The 17,138-nt window shown below is 45.2% G+C and overlaps 1 protein-coding gene across 6 annotated transcripts in view; it reads right to left on the reverse strand.

Annotated features, from left to right (window-relative positions):
* fwd (phosphatidylinositol 4-kinase beta fwd) overlaps positions 1–17,138 on the reverse strand; it is a 161,138-nt gene that overhangs the window by 79,308 nt on the left and 64,692 nt on the right. For all 6 annotated transcript variants that reach the window (XM_075697209.1, XM_075697204.1, XM_075697206.1 and 3 more), the window contains one exon: positions 3,236–3,326. In XM_075697209.1, the coding sequence (XP_075553324.1) occupies positions 3,236–3,326 (91 nt within the window). The remainder of the gene's footprint in view (positions 1–3,235; positions 3,327–17,138) is intronic.

Raw genomic sequence — 17,138 nt, forward strand, 5'->3', positions numbered from 1 at the left:
CACATAATCCCGTAGGCGGCAAGGCTACCTTATCGCCGACAAGTACCGCCATGACGGCCCTACAAGCCTAAAAATTTATTCGGGAAACCTATTGACGTCTCTTTTTCTGCCGCACTTGCAATACATGCAATTTAGCAGTTGCGAATACATGCTCGTGATCTACAGGAGTACAAACGAAAACCTGCGAAAACGAATATACTGACGTGTACTTGATATACTGACACGTGTACTTGATATACTTGATACTTGTACTTGATATACTGACATGTGTACTAGATGTAAAGTGGTGGTGACGCTGAGGAACACAGTAGCAATACTGTGAAAGACAAAACTAATTTTTATTGGGCGAACCTGTGCCCACAAGAACAGGCTACACTTGTAGCACAACGATAGCGGCGAACACTGCCGGTGATCGATATGTACATACAAGTCCGGACGAAAACACTCTGATGCCGATTGCCTATCACGCGCCCCCATTGACCCGCCGCCGCGAGATGACGAGGATGACGACGCCTTCCTTGGAATAATAAGCGCGGAAGACTTCGCCGAACAACAATGAGGGGACCCGTAGCTAAAAGCCCTAGTCGAGTATTTGGAAGGGCGCACCAACGTTGTCCCTAGGGCATTTAAGCGTGGATTGTCTTCGTTCACGCTTCAAAACAACCTACTCGTGAAGAAGAACTTCTTATCAGTCCGCGCCAACTACCTTCTTGTTGTTCCGTCGGCGCTGCGTCCAGAAGTACTGCACGCCCTACATGACGATCCGACCGCTGGGCACCTTGGTTTCTCCCGGACGCTATCGAGGATACAAGAAAGGTATTACTGGCCGCACCTAACCGCCGATGTCGCCCGTTACGTCAGGACATGCCGAGACTGTCAGCGACGCAAGACACCACCGACAAGGCCAGCGGGATTACTGCAGCCGATCAAGCCTCCTTACCGACCTTTTCAGCAGATCGGAATGGACTTGTTGGGACCGTTTCCGACATCAACTTCCGGAAATAAGTGGATCGTCGTGGCGACGGACTATCTCACCCGCTTCGCTGAAACTAAAGCTCTACCGAAAGGCAGCGCAGCCGAAGTGGCGAAATTTTTCTTCGAGAACATCCTGCTGCAACATGGTGCTCCAGAAGTCCTCATCACCGACAGAGGAACGGCTTTTACAGCAGAGCTCACGCAAGCCATTCTGCAGTACAGCCAGACAAGTCACAGGAGGACAACTGCATACCATCCGCAGATGAATGGTCTCACGGAGCGCCTTAACAAGGCCCTCGGACATGCTAGCAACGTACTACGACGTCGAGCACAATACATGGGATGCGGTCCTGCCGTACGTAACATTCGCTTACAACACGGTGGTGCAAGAAACAACACAGATCACGCCATTTAAGCTGGTTTACAGCAGGAACCCGACGACGACGCTAGACGCCATGCTGCCGCACGTCACTGACGAGGAAAATCTTGACGTCGCTACCTATCTCCAGCGCGCCGAAGAAGCCCGACAGCTCGCCCACCTGCGGATCAAGAACCAGCACAGGACCGACAGCCGACACTACAACCTCCGACGACGCTTCGTCGAGTACCAGCCCGGCCACCGTGTTTGGGTATGGACCCCAATACGCCGACGAGGACTCGGTGAGAAACTACTCCGATGCTATTTTGGACCCTACAAGGTCATCCGACGTATTGGTGCTCTGGACTATGAGGTCGTGCCAGACGGCATTTCACATTCACAGCAGCGCCGCGCACGATCTGAAGTGGTCCACGTGGTGCGCCTTAAACCGTTTTACGGACGCTGACAAACTTCCTTATTTTAGTTGTTTTATTTGCTACGAGTGTTTTCTTTATTACTTTCGTTTGTTTGCAGCATCGGGTCGGTGCTTTTTAAGAGGGGGGTATTGACACGTGTACTTGTCTTTATCGGGGGACACATTTCGCCGCCTAACAAATGTTACCGCACAGCGCGGAATGTGCCTGCATGCATCCGAAGTTTCTGGAAAATTATCGATGCTTCTATCCACTGTCTGTTGTCGCCGAACCTTATGTTATCTGATTTCATCGCGTGACGCGAATGGTGTAGAACTTTGTGGAAGACATGCTGGTCCAAGCGATTAGTCTGGAACATTCGACGACTGCTGTATAAAAGCCGACGCGCTCGACCCGCTGATCAGATTTTCGACGATTGCCGACAGTGTTCGCCGCTATCGTTGTGCTACAAGTGTAGCCTGTTTTTGTGGGCACAGGTTCGCCCAATAAAAATTAGTTTTGTCTTTCACAATATTGCTACTGTGTTCAACGTCACCACCACGTGACAATACATGCATATATACGCAGTGTGTGTGTGTATGTATATATATATATATATATGCGGAAACTTTCCCAAGACTCTGCCACAGGGTTCTCTGCGACACTGAGCTCATACCGTTACTCGTGTTTAAAATAATAATAACATGCACGATGCGCTTGCTTCGATCACAAACGGGGGGGCATCTCAGTAGGAGCATATCGGCAGTGCGCTTCAGAAATTTCTGCAACCCATTTCGCTAACCTTACGTGCCTAAAAACTTCTTTGATTTATCCGCAATAGATGTGTTTTCCTGATCGCGATGGGCAACTCAATATAGAATGATTTCTAAGCTGTTCTGGCCTTGTAGTTCAGGAATCTGACGTGTGCAGGCGGCTGTGAACTCGGCTAGGCAAACCATACAGGTGTGCTGACGACCTTTCACCGTTGCGAACGCATGCTTGTGATTTACAGGAGTACAAATGGAAACCCAAAAAAACGAATATAAGTGCAAATGTAGAAGAAATAAATGGACACAAAGTACTACATTTTCTTTTCTCTTTTACTTGATGACAATCTGTAAATGCGCTTAAATGCATCCATTAATGATCAGAAGAACCAACACTAACGGCTCAGTACGTTTGTACAAAATGTTCAAAATCTTTTTAGGGTCCGTTTAAGTGTGTCTGCCGAATTTTCGTTTTACTGCCTTGTTGCTTTAAGAGCTATAGGGCCACACTACAAGGTAGAATGGCTTTTCACCTTTCCATAGCCATTCTCCTTTTGTTGTCTGCAGCAGAACAGTGACTCATTGCTCAACAATGCCCCATAGCATTCAATGTTGCAGTCTAGCATACATGCTCTTGAGCACCATGCAAGCCATGCATGCAATTGAGGCTTTCAAATTGCCTGGAAAGAAAATTAAGGAGAATGCCGCTCTAGTGAACCTACTTTTGAGCTCTTTTGTAGGCACTGCTTGTAGTCTAAGGCCCAAGGAGATGAGGGTCTTTATAAACTGGTTCTGCGAGGTGAGGCGAGGTGCCTGAAAGAAACAATCGAACGAGCCACGAGATAAGCAATGACTACCCTGCAAATACCAGAACACAATCAGGCAAACCTCAACCTCAATTTCACACCTCAACCACTGTTCTTTGCCATCCTCCATATAGAATTGAAACGAGCTGCTGCATTACTGTGCAACTACTCAACCAAATGATCCAAAATTTGCTCAAACTAGCCTATATGTTGTTACACGTGGGTTTGATTGTATTCACCAGTAGCGCATGGCCTCGTTTACACTAAAAATGAGCATGATGCTGGCCCCTGCAAGTCTGTGTTGTCTAAGACCACCACGATTCATATCCATTTACGTGACATTCAGCCTTGTATTTATGCATTTCTATAAACTTTTTATTTCTGCCTCGTAACAGAAGATAATGTAACAAAGTTAGTTTTTAGCCTGTAATTTGTTAACACAAGGACTGGCTTAAAGGCACCACTGTATCTGAAGATGGCCTAGCTATGAGCTACGAACAACTCTGCTCCTTATGGGACAACTTGTGCCCACTGGCTACTATCAACTAGCACACTAGTCAACAATCCCAGCCATGTGCTACAAAGTTTGGCTGCTCCATTGCATGGGGACGCAAGAGAACAATTACTGCATACACCGTACATAATACAGTCAAACACTTATAACAGTCCCAGATATAACAATCGTTTATAACAACCACATTTCTTTTACCTTGCCTACTGAAACTGCTTCCAGATACAACAAACTCTTTTTAAACTGCTGTACTGCTACAATGAACACTTCAAGCTGGGTCTCAGTGAAGGGCAAATGCAAAATACTGAAGCGCAACCAAACTGCTCACCGCACCCCACTCCAGTTCAACCGCAACAATAATGCGGCCTTCAAGATGAGGAAGCGACTGCCCTGTGCGCATTTAGGAAGCCACAATGATAACTCGCTTTCAAGGCACGCCTCCAGGAAGGGACAGTACAGCACAAACAGCGTAGCGTGGGGTATACCGTGGTCACGCTGGCACATGCACTGGGTTGTCCTCTGAGGACATGACGGTGGCACTCTAATTTTTTAGCAATTGTCCATGCAGCACCATGTGCATTACGCCTATTCCAACAATCTGGAACAAGCATTTATTTCCTTCTATGATGGAAAAATTATGTGGATCCCACGCACTGTGGGAATTAATGTAAGTGAAGCTTTCTGTGCTGTTTGCTTTGACTGACGATAATTAGCGGTGATCTGGACGTCAAATGTTTAATTTCTTCAACTTTTAGTCAAACACAAGAGTGGTGAGTTGATGCTAAACGTTACCTTGCATGCACTACTGCTACTTGTTAGCTTAGTACACAACACACAGGGGCAGGTGTTTGCTTCACATATTGTTGTGCGCCGTGGTCTGTAACCTCCGAGAGGGTTGAACATATTCATTGCCTCACATGGAACATCACATCATGGCAGAAGTATTAAATAATTATGGGGTTGTACGTGCCAAAACCACAATTGGATTATGAGGCACGCCATAGTGGCAGACTGCGGATTAATTCTGACACCATGGTGTTCTTTAACGTGTCTAGCCTAAAGGCTAAATCTGAGTGCACGAGTGTTTTTTATTTTACTCTGTCAAAATGCGGCTGCAGCGGTCAGGATCAAACCCGCAACTTACAGTGATGCCACAGTTGCAAAGCTACCCCGGCGGGCACAGAAGTGTTGATTTGATGCGTGACCGCTTCCATAGTGTTTCCTAGACCTTACCTCTGCTTTAATGCCGCTTTAATCTGCTTTATTGCGGCTCTGCTTCTGCATGCTCTGCATAAGTTGTCCACTTGACAAATTGACATGGTGTTTATTTTTCAGAAATAGCAGAAATGTACCGTGCCATACTTTGAACTTAAGTTCATACTGTTTGCCAGTATTGTTTCCTAGCCTTCTCACGTCACCATTTCTCAATCTCCCTCCCCCCCCTCCCTTGTATGGGAACTGTGAGCGAAGAGTGGCAAGGCTGTTACATACTTTTTTTTTGCGACTGCGTCAGTTCTACTCATTCTCTGACTCCTCACTCCCCTCCTCTCTACCATTCTATCTAGCTTCTCTCTGGACTTGCACATTAGTAGATAGGCAAGCGCTGCAATTTCTGCAAAGCTTCTGTGGGGGGGGGGGGGGGGGAAGGGTCATGGATAATTACAGCTGTCAAGAGGCTAATGTGATGATGCATAGTGAACTCCAGAGGGCATTGTGCACATTCAACACGGAGCAAAGGTTCAAACAAGTTTCTCGCGTCGTCTCTGCTTCGCTCCTGTCATGTACACAGACATATTCTGAACCATTCCCCGATGCGGTGTGCCAGAGAGCAGCAGCAGCAGCAAAGTCAAAGGAAAAGGCAAAGAAAGCTATGCTTTACAAAAGGAATATCAAGCATTAACATTGTTGTCGATGATAACGCAGTCCAAGTCAATGCAAATGCTGCACTGCATGCTGTTGCCACAGTGTTACAAAGGAATGGCAGTTATATTGCAGTTATCAGAAGTCCACAGTTCGTCGCTGCTTTCTTTAAGCGTTGCCGATTGCTGATAAAGGTTCGTGGCGATGTTAAACCTTTCAAGCACTGCATTTCTCTAGCCTGAAGCGACACAGATAATGCGACTTTATGGCTATTGTGTGGCTCATGCACAGTTGTAGTGTCCAGGCCCTTCGCAAAACGGCGGCATGCAGCAAAGATTTCTAAGGTTTGCGCTTCTGGCCGACTAGAAGACTTCGCACTCGTATTTAGAATACAGTCAAGTTCTACTGGTAGTAAAAGATATCACAAGCTCTCAGATAAAAAATGGCAGCTGTGCTTGAAGTTTTGAAATGACAGGTGATCAGAACTGGTCACTGTTTTGAAAAAGCTATATGACGGCACATTTTTTTTAGGTGGACATGTGCAACAGAAATTTGCATCTAGGTATAGGAAACTGCTGGGAAGCAAAATGACAATGAAATTCTGATTTCTGGACCAAAGTGCTGCTGAATAGTAACTGTTGATACCAGCTTCAGTGCCGTTACTTTTAGTTCTTAAGGGCAAGCCTATATACACTGACCAATAATTCACACTCGATGGGGACCACCGAAAAGACAGAATAATCATGAGTCCGAAATACCAGATTCAGCAGGAAATACCTAAGCAATTTTATTCTAAAGTGGCCAAGAAAAGGTGTGCAATATTCTCAAATTGGTCAATTCCAGGGACACCTTCAATTTCGCGTGACTAGCACAAGGCACATTGGCATCTACGAGCAGTGGCATTCTTGGGCAGAGTGCCAAGCACACCGTTTTATCGCAGTGCCAAAAATGCTGTCCAGAGTGCCAAGCACACCGTTTTATCGCAGTGCCAAAAATGCTGTCATCTGTTGATGTGTCCAGTGCTACAGTACAACCTCGTTAATTTGGATTTTACGGGACCAAAAAAAATGTCGGAATCAACCGAATGTCGAATTATAGAGGGTATCAAGAAAACTAATTAATGCCTACTATGTCGACATGTTTTTATTTATTGAATGAATAAGCAAATTCTGTTTATATTTTGCCCAAAAGCAGCACAGAAGCTGCAATTATTGTCATCTCGTGAGTGATTAACGCTCGCAGCAGTAAAGTCCTTGCGTCTTCTTTTGCAGCGCGGCCATGGTGCACGTCCTTATCCAAGATATGCATTTCACTGCCGCATGCATGTCCCAATTATTTCTTTCTCCAGTAAACTGGTCGCCAACACATTGTTAATCGATCGTGATGCAGCTGGTGCTCCTCACCCTTACAGCTACCGCCATGTTTGTGACATTGCATGCGCAGGCACTGCAGCGAATCAAAACGAAACTACTGCTTTTCGCAACTTCTACGAGACCACGGTTGTTATCCATGGATCATGGCAACCCAGCTTTATGCGCGGCAGTAAACACAAGAATAATAATAATATTTGGGGTTTTACGTGCCAATACCACTTTCTGATTATGAGGCACGCCGTAGTGGAGGACTCCGGAAATTTTGACCACCTGGGGTTCTTTAACGTGCCCCTAAATCTAAGCACATGGGTGTTTTCGCATTTCGCCCCCATCGAAATGCGGCCGCTGTGGCCGGGATTCGATCCCGCGACCTCGTGCTCAGCAGCACAACACCATAGCCACTGAGCAACCATGGCGGGTACGCAAGAATAAAGGCTACAAAAGGCACAACTAGGCCCGAAGCATTCCTGTTGTTCACATACGATTTCCTCTGATGACTATGGCAATGCAGACATTTTGGTTGGACGCTAGCATAGTTTTTCCTATTGTGCATCACACATTTGCTGTGCTCGTTGAGCTCCGAGACTTGTTTGAATTAACCGATGTGCAGCCAAATACATCAGAATTAACGAGTTTGAGTCTAATAAATAATCAGGGTGTCTACCAAGTTGACATTTTGAAATTGCCTGAGTTTTCCAGGTTTTCTCTCAGTGACACCGAACTTTATGTCAAGACAGGCTGACACCATGTCATCCAATGCTGTCACTCTTAAGCATTTAAAAAAAAAAGCCAGTCTGAATGGTAAGGAGTAGTACAGCAAAGAAAATATATTTTAAAAAAATGATAAAGCCCGTTGTAAACGGAGTCAAACATATTCAAATACGAATAAAAGGAGATGCATAAAGAAGCAAATATTTTCGAAAATGAGCTATTTCAATCAAGTGATAGCAAGATCATTGGTATTAGGCCAGAACTTTGTCACAAGTGAGATTTTCTCAGCAGTTGGAAAGTCAACCTCAACTGACCTCACATACTCTTAGCCCACGCACAATGTCTCAGCTTTGTGTTTCACTGCTTTCAAGAGTTTATTTTGGTTTGGATGAGGGTCAACTGCATCTTTGCATCAGCCAACACTCTGCTTTTTGAGCTCAAGCTCCTTCAAAGAAGAGGTGGCACAGTTCCTTTCCCGATCATTCCTCAATGTGACAGTCATTTCTGTTCTTGTCCTCATTCCACCACACGTTCGCCCCACAGACCATTTGAAGCATCCTCTTGGTCAGTTACACAGTCAACGTCCGATTTTTCGTACTCCCTCAGGGCCACAAAAACATCCGAAAAATCAAATAGGGCAGTCCTAAAAATGAATGCATGCCTTTTACTGCCCTTAAGGGCTCAAATCCTTACAGGCACGTCCGACAAAGCTCTCAAGGGCTGCTAGTACACTTATTAGGCATATTGGTCCTCGTACTGTGACAGGAGACGGCGGGTGCACGCGTGTATAATTATGGAATATGTACTGTGTCCGGTGACAATTGCCCCTTCTCACGCTTGTTAAGCTTCACCGCAATACTTCACGTGCGCTTCACCGCGTAACACTGCTGCGCTGAGGCGAAGCTGCCTTTAGGGAAACGACATTATGCAATGCGCCATCCTTGTTAAACTTCGAAGCCAATCGCAACTATTAAAGAGGCGGAGTCGGTGCCATTACTTACAGCGGATAATTATTTCAATGAAAAACACGGCATCGAACGGTAAGAACCATAGAGCAAACATCGAAGCAACAAGGCCTAGCGTTGCCGCGGTGGTGGCTACGGCTGCCAGCGGATCTGCGTGCGAGAGCGCTGGTTCGAGGCGGCACGATAATCAAAATGGCGGTGTTGGCTTTGATTAATGTCATTTCGGACCTGCCGTCGCGGCAAAATGTCCGGAAAATCGGACAGCGAAGGGTTCTTGAGTCTGAAATTACAGACCTTCTTATAAATTGACCATATGGGGCATGTGGTGCTGCCGCGAAGCCGTACGCATTATTGGGCATGTCCCAAAACTCAGGTTTCCAGAAAATCGGTCTGTGACTGTACACTGGCAACTCCTACGGCCGACAACACGGCGTCAAAGACAATTTGTTATGATTCCTCTCTTTTTCTCAAGCCAGCAGTAGGGAGACTTTCGTTCCCTTTCAATAATATAACAGCTAATTTTCCTTGATTGAGGCACAAATCCCAGAGTTTTTCCAGACTATTCAGCATCCCTGAGAATTCCCGATTTTCCCAGTTGGTAGACACCGCATATGCCTGCCGGGCCCAGAGGATGAGTCCGAATTATAAGATTTTTCCCAATTAATGAGGGTCAAATTTACAAGGTTTTACTATAGTCACACAAAATATAGCAAAAATTATCATCTAAGAATGCGGCTCAAGTTTGTCAACACGTTGCTGTGTGCACCAGCACTTGTCTTTTGCCTAGACAAGTCAGCAGCCATGATATTGTAGCGATGCCTTTTCTTCATCATCATCATCAGCCTGGTTACGACCACTGCAGGGCAAAGTCCTCTTCCATATTTCTCCAACTACCCTGGTCATGTGCTAATTGTGGCCATGTTGCCCCTGCAAACTTCTTAATCTCATCTGCCCACCTAACTTACTGTCACCCCCGCTACGCTTCCCCTCTCTTGGAATCCAGTCCGTAACCCTGAATGACCATCGGTTACCTTACCTCTTCAGTACATGTCCTGCCCATGCCCTCCACCCCCCTCCCTCCCAATTCGTTCTCTTCATTTCAACTAAGATGTCATTAACTCGCGTTTGTTCCCTCACATAATCCGCTCTCTTCTTATCTCTTAACATTACACCCATCGTTCTTCTTTCCATAGCTTGTTGCGGCGTCCACAATTTAAGTAGAACACTTTTCGTAAGCCTCCAGGTTTCTGCCCCATACGTGAGTACTGGTAAGACCCAGCTGTTATGCACTTTTCTCTTGAGGGATAATGGCAACCTGCTGTTCATGATCTGAGAATGCCTGCCAAACACACCCCAGCCCATTCTTTTTCTTCTGATTATTTCAATCTCATGATATGGATCCACGGTCACTACCTGCCCTAAGTAGATATATTCCCTTACCACTTCCAGTGCCTCGCTACCTATCGTAAACTGCTGTTCTCTTCCAAGGCTGTTGAACATTACTTTAGTTTTCTGCAGATTAATTTTCAGACCCACCCTTCTGCTTTGCCTCTCCAGGTCAGTGAGCATGCATTGCAATTGGTCTCCTGAGTTACTAAGCAAGGCAATATCATCAGCGAATCGCAAGTTACTAAGGTATTCTCCGTTAACTTTTATCCCCAATTCTCCCCAATCCAGGTCTCTGAATACTTCCTGTAAACACGCTGTGAATAGCATTGGAGAGATCGTATCTCCCTGTCTGACGCTTTTCTTTATTGGGATTTTGTTGCTTTCTTTATGGAGGACTACGGTGGCTGTGGAGCCGCTATATATATCTTTCAGTATTTTTACATACGGCTCGTCTACACCCCGATTCCGTAATGCCTCCAGGACTGCTGAGGTTTCGACTGAATCAAACGCTTTCTCGTAATCAATGAAAGCTATATATAAGGGTTGGTTATATTCCTCACATTTCTCTATCACCTGAATGATAGTGTGAATATGGTTTATTGTTGAGTAGCCTTTACGGAATCCTGCCTGGTGCTTTGGTTGACAGAAGTCTAAGGTGTTCCTGATTCTATTTGCAATTACATTAGTAAATACTTTGTAGGCAACGAACAGTAAGCTGATCGGTCTATAATTTTTCAAGTCTTTGACGTCCCCCTTGTTATGAATTAGGATTATGTTAGCGTTCTCCCAAGATTCCGGTACGTTTGAGGTCAAGAGGCATTGCGTATACAAGGTGGCCAGTTTTTCGAGAACAATCTGCCCACCATCCTTCAACAAATCTGCTGTTACCTGATCCACCCCAGCTGCTTTCCCCCTTTAGATAGCTCCCAATGCTTTCTTTACTTCTTCCGGCGTTACCTGTGGGATTTCGAATTCATCTAGGCTATTCTTTCTTCCATTATCGTCGTGGATGCCACTGGTACTGTATAAATCTCTATAAGGCTCCTCAGCCACTTGAACTATCTCATCCATATTAGTAATGATATTGCCGGCTTTGTCTCTTAACGCAGACATATGATTTTTGCCTATTCCTAGTTTCTTCACTACTTTTAGGATTCCTCCGTTCCTGAGAGCATGTTCAATTCTATCCATATTATACTTCCTTATGTCACCTGTCTTTCGCTTGTTGATTAACTTGGAAAGTTCTGCCAGTACTGCTTGGAAAGTTGGAAAGTTCTGCTTTTCTTCTTGTTATTGGTCAAAGCGACATTCCGCTATCATCATCAATGGGATCAGCCAACCGTGAATGGTGGTTGATAAAAGTGGCCTAGAATCTAGCAAAAGGAATCTCTTCCTCTCTTTGTTTCTCTATTTTCTCTGCTGTGGGTTGCGCAGGAACCGGCACTAGCAGATGGATAGGCAGTCTCTCTAGAGTGGGTTCTTTGCTTTTCTATGTTGCGGTGTGCCCTTAGCAGCTAGTGGAGATTATGTGGTTATGATGTATATCAGTTACATTCCCACTGGTTGTGTTGTTGTGTTGTGTGGCTTTGAAAATCAACTTCTTTATTTCTTCATGGTAAATTGGCACAAATGTTTAGAATGTCTCCCTGATGCTTCCATAAAAGTTTCAGAGTGATATCTTGGGAACATTTTATTCAGTTTTATTGAGCAGAATTTTTCTCCCTCTAGCTTTCTGGAGAGCCTGGGGAAGTTAAAAAAATGTGATAGAAGGCTTGTTAAGTATTCACTGCATACTAAATGCATACTGAAGGTCGTGACACTCTTGAATTTTTTTTTTCGCAACACAAATTTTTTGGAGTGCCATATTTTATGTTGCCTTCGTATCAAGTTCTGGGTAGACGAATAGCCATATCGTAAACTTGCAAAGGGTCAAGATAAGAAAGCGAGAACGTCACGACCTGCACTGTAGCCTAAGAAATGTGACAAAAAAAAAAAAGGAGTCAAAACATTTTAAACAGTAACAAAGAAATCAGCTCCAGAAACTGAGCAGAAAGGCAGAAAAACAGTTTTGAGAAAACGGCTCTCAAAGTTTCACCTTCTCCTCAGTTCTCTAAAAGGCAACAAATTTGTTGTCTTTGGGGTGTTTTGTGGTGTGGGGCTTCTTGTACATGTGGCCTCTGGTCTCGTGCGCTCCCCCCACCCCCCTTTTCTTTTTATAGGGCATTCTTTGCTGCTGCTCTACAAAGGGCATGGTGCCTAAGTTTCAAACCAAGTGACGAGCAGAACTCTATGGGCGCATGGATATAGTTCCAGTGTACATTCAGGCAGCCTGTATCTGCAGGCTACCCGATTGATAGCAATCCCCAGTACAATCAGAGAGGCATTTTTTTTTTTCTTTTGATAATCGACCATGTTATTGAATGAAGGCTCTGAGTGTCAGCAGCCTCCCAAGTCATCTTTACTTGACAATTACTGTAGAACTTAGGATCAGAGAGCCAGAGATAGATTTGCAGTTGCTAGGTGCTTTCCAGAATTGTACTTTTGTATGATGCCTCAATCAATTCTGCAGCCAGGTGTCTGTGCCAGCCCAAGAGGCCTAGTGAACAGAGCTCATGACGAGGTTCTCTTTATGAAGGAGTGGTATGATAGGTATTGTTACGAGCTATCATGACAATATAACAGAGCGAACGGGCAATATGCTTAGTTGCGGGTTTGAGGTGTCGATGCACAAAATGCTCAGGCGAGGGTCCGAAAAGTCTGCGCGTGATGTGCTTGATCGCCGAGTCGGACACTCCCTACGCGCAAAATGTTTAGCCGCGTGTCCGAGGATTGCATGTGCGACGTGCATCGTCACGAATTCCGAAACACCGAGTGCTGAAAGGCTTAGCCGCATGTCCGAGGATTCCGCGCGTGAACCTTGGTTGCGAAGTCCGCGCCACCGATGCTCAGAATGCTTATCCGCGAGTCTGAAACGTCCACAAGCATAGGCATCGGCCACGCTACTGCGATTTCCGCGTAGCGCCCGTTTTGACACGTCGAGATTACAGTGAGTGGAAACGTCCATACCCGCGAGGTGCAATGAGCCGAGCAGACTACGCGAAAGCCAGACCAACGGCGAACCGCGCTGAAGTCACGTGGCGGGCGTGGCCAATGGCAGACTCCAGCACGACCTTCAATCATTTGCTTTTTGTGCACTTGTTTCTGTATGGAGGAGATAGCTTAAGTGAAAAATTTGAAGAGGGAGAAATGCGCCAAGATGGCAGCGCTCGGTCGCACCGTTGCGGAGATATTGTGGTTTGAAAAATGTTGTTCTTTCTTGATTTCCGCGAGATTTTTCGCCACCTTGGCTGATAAAACGGATTTTTTAGCGCACTTCTAAGTGGTTTACAGTGATAATATTTGGGTATCAGATAGAAAAAGGGTTATAGAAACTGAAAATGTGATTTTCAAAAAATCTATTTTTGGCAATTTTTCGCGATGCGAAAGCCGCGTCCCCCCCTTAAACTTGCGTAGTATCAGAGCACAGCTTAATAAATGCCTTGTGTTTCTGTCTGGAGAGCTTTGCCTAAGGTCTCCCTTGCTGCATGCATGGTCTCGCTTTCCCCTATAGCTCGGAATGGCTGGGCGCACATGCATAGTGGCGCATCAGCACGCAGAGCAGGCCAGAGCAAGTGCAGAAGTGGTATGGTACCCTGCACACAATGAGGCTCGTGGTACTCGAACCCACGGTGGTCATTCTGCAGCACACGATCCTGGAGCATGTGTGCTGAATAGCGGCGTGCGAGTAAGAAGACAAACTGCTTGAAGAAGTCTCCTGGGACCAGGTCCCCATTTAATACAAAAATAAAATACGCTATACAGTAATATGTCAACTCAAACTTGCATATCTCAAAAAATCGTCTAACTCGCACTTTTCCGCAGCACCGAACCATTTCCCATACATGCCATGCACTTATTGCCATTTATATCTAAATATTCTTGGGCCAAATTGCTGATATCTTGAACTCTTGCCTGAGAGCACAACAAAAACTCTGCCACCAGAACGTTTAACAAGCTTCGCGCGAAGCTGCTGCACCTACCACAAAGCGGACGTTTTTCCTGGATCTCAAATGGGAACCTAGCAGCATAACAATTTTGCATAACTGCAGAGGCAGGCTTTGCAAAATAGCGTGCTATTTTGCAAGGCCTGCCTCTGCACAAGTCTCTCCCATCACATGACATGCCGCATGGTTGCTTGATAAAGTTGTTATGCTGCTGCTTGCGTACGCAACGCACGCGGCAGGACTTACTATTGACGCGAGCATTCATGAGGACGCGCTGTGTAGGCAGGATGTACCGGTTGAATTTACTGTCCCCGAAATCGCTGGGATGGCTACAAACGGAGGGGACGGTGAAGGCTGCCACGACGGAAGACCTCGAGAGGTGCCGGCCGACATCAGCCGAAGTAAGAAACATGCTTTGCTTGGTGCGAAATAAAGTTAAGTGTAGCGGCAGGAATGATCAGCTCATGCGATGTGTGAAGCAGCTTGAGGATGCCTTTCAAGGTCCAAGTGCTGCCGCAAAGCAGACCAGCCTCACACAGTTTTTATGCACTGAATAAAATGGTAGTGCCGAAAAACGGAGCTGGTTGACATCTCTGGTATGCTGTTATTTTTTCTTTGAAACCTTTACGAAGAGCCAGTTTAGAAGCTCTTGTTGAAAAGCTGGTCAGTAGAACTTGACAGAACTCATCTCGAAGAACTCGACTTTTCACTTCAATTTCCGCAACTTTGCTTATCTCGACATTGTTTCCTGTTTCTACTACTTCCAGTTAATAAGGTATTAATATATATGCGGAATGGAACTAGCACACCAAATCATACATAGGGATTACTTTAAGGCTTGGCTTGTTCTGGGATTTGGGAGCAGATAGCGACTACTAATAGTAGGCTTCGCTATTTTTGGTTTCGAGGAGGCACCAGCAATGGTATCAAAACCAAAATACAGTAAAGCCTCATTAATTCGGACTCGTACTCCAGTCCGGGCTACGCTGAGATGACAGCTGCTAGAGACCTCAATTAATAAATCACTAATGCGGTCTCGAGTTCAATTAAAGCTCGGAATGTCGGCAGAAATATAGAGGGACGTTCCTCCAACCAAATAGGATCATTTTAAGCAGGCGAACTGCATATATGCATCGCAATAAGGTGCCTCTGCCGAGCGTGCCTGTAGAAGCGCTAGCAAAGCGAGTGAAAAAGTAGGTCCCAGAACAGGTGCTGGCTCTTGGAGCAGCGGCTTGCGTGAAAGTCACACTAAGTGGCCGCGCCTCGTGCCGCCGTCGGATCACCTCTCTTCCACAGTGTTCCGATTGCCTGTCATTTCGTAACTGCAAGCACAGCTGCCATCTTTTATTCAAGAGCTTGCGATATATTTTATGACAAGCAGGACATGACTGTATTCTGCACACGAGAGTGAAGCATTCTAGCTGGCCAGAAAAAAACTTTGGAAACTACTGCGGCATGCCACCATTCTGCAGAGGTTTCAGAAATCATGGTCTTGGCATTACGACTGCGCATCAGCCACACAAGAGCTGTAAAGTTACATTATCTATGTCGCTTCAGACAGAAAAAAAAATGCAATATTAGAAAAGTAAAACATAACCATGGGCTGTTACCAGCAATCAGAAATGTGTAAACGACTCGGGCCATGTCGCCAGGAACGCTTGAGCGGCCGTTGTTCCCATGGTGGAAAGACACATGGTCATTCTAAATCGTTGAAACAGGCATAATGCATATGGTGCTGCACAGACAATTGCGCAAAAATGAGAGTGATGCCGTCGTGGAATCCGATATCACAGTGGCGCATCTTCTGCGTCATGCTGTTTCGGGCGCAGCTGTGCACGGCACAGCTGCGCCCTGGAGGTGCTGGAGATGTGCCTTGAAAACTCGTTACCATGCATGACCTTCTTCGCGGCTTCCGGAATCCGTGCGAAGTGCTCGCTCGCTCATCTTGAAGGCCATATCATAGTCACACTTGGACTGGAGTGGGACTTGTCGTGGCATTCGCTGTAGCAGTATGGCGATTTAAAAAACGTTTATTATATCTGGAAGCAGTTTCCATAGGGAGAGTTGGAAAATTATAAATGCACTGAAACGTGGTTGTTATAACAGATGGGTCATTATTTATTTATTTATTTTATTTATTTACAATACTGCCAGTCTCTACTGAGACCATAGCAAGTGGGCACTATATATATGTACATATACAAACAACACTGATCATGTTAAGGATCAATACATGTATAACGTCAGTTTTGCACTTTAAAAACAAACAATTTGCGCTACATAATGTATACACCAAACACAAGTACATGCTAATTATTAAAATAAGATAAAATGACAATTTAGGTATTCTATGCTGCATACACGACTACATACACAGGGCGCAAGTACATGGTGGTTTGCACGATCAATAATAGCATTAGCAATCTTAACCTGCTAGGAAAATTTGTTAAAATTTTAATTCAAACTGAGACAGTGACTCTGTGTTAATGGTGAGAGGCGTTAACTTATTCCATTCACGGATGGCAACTGGAAAAAAGGAATATTTAAACACATCATTATTACATTTATATTCTACTAAGGTGTTTGTGTGTTTGTGCATGGTAGGTCGTGTTTGTGAATAAGAAATGTAATTTGAAATGTCAATTCTGAAATAATTATGCAGGAGTTATAAAGAAATTTCAAACGTGCCTGTTTCGCTCGTGCTTCGAGCGTAAGGAGCCCAGAAATTGCTAGAAGGTTAGAGGGAGAGTCTTCCCGTCTAAATCTGTTACGGATAAATCAAATGGCCTTCCTTTGTACTGTTTCTATTTTCTTTATGTTAGTCTGGGTATGAGGAAACCATACAGTGTTTCCGTATTCGAGGATCGACCTAACGAATGTTTTGTATGCTAGGAGTTTTGTTGACAAGGGTGCGAGTTGAAGTGATCTGCGAACGAAATAACTTTTGCATAGCAGATGAAGTAATGC

This window comes from Dermacentor variabilis, chromosome 6, assembly GCF_050947875.1.
Source record: "Dermacentor variabilis isolate Ectoservices chromosome 6, ASM5094787v1, whole genome shotgun sequence".
NCBI lineage: Eukaryota > Metazoa > Arthropoda > Arachnida > Ixodida > Ixodidae > Dermacentor > Dermacentor variabilis.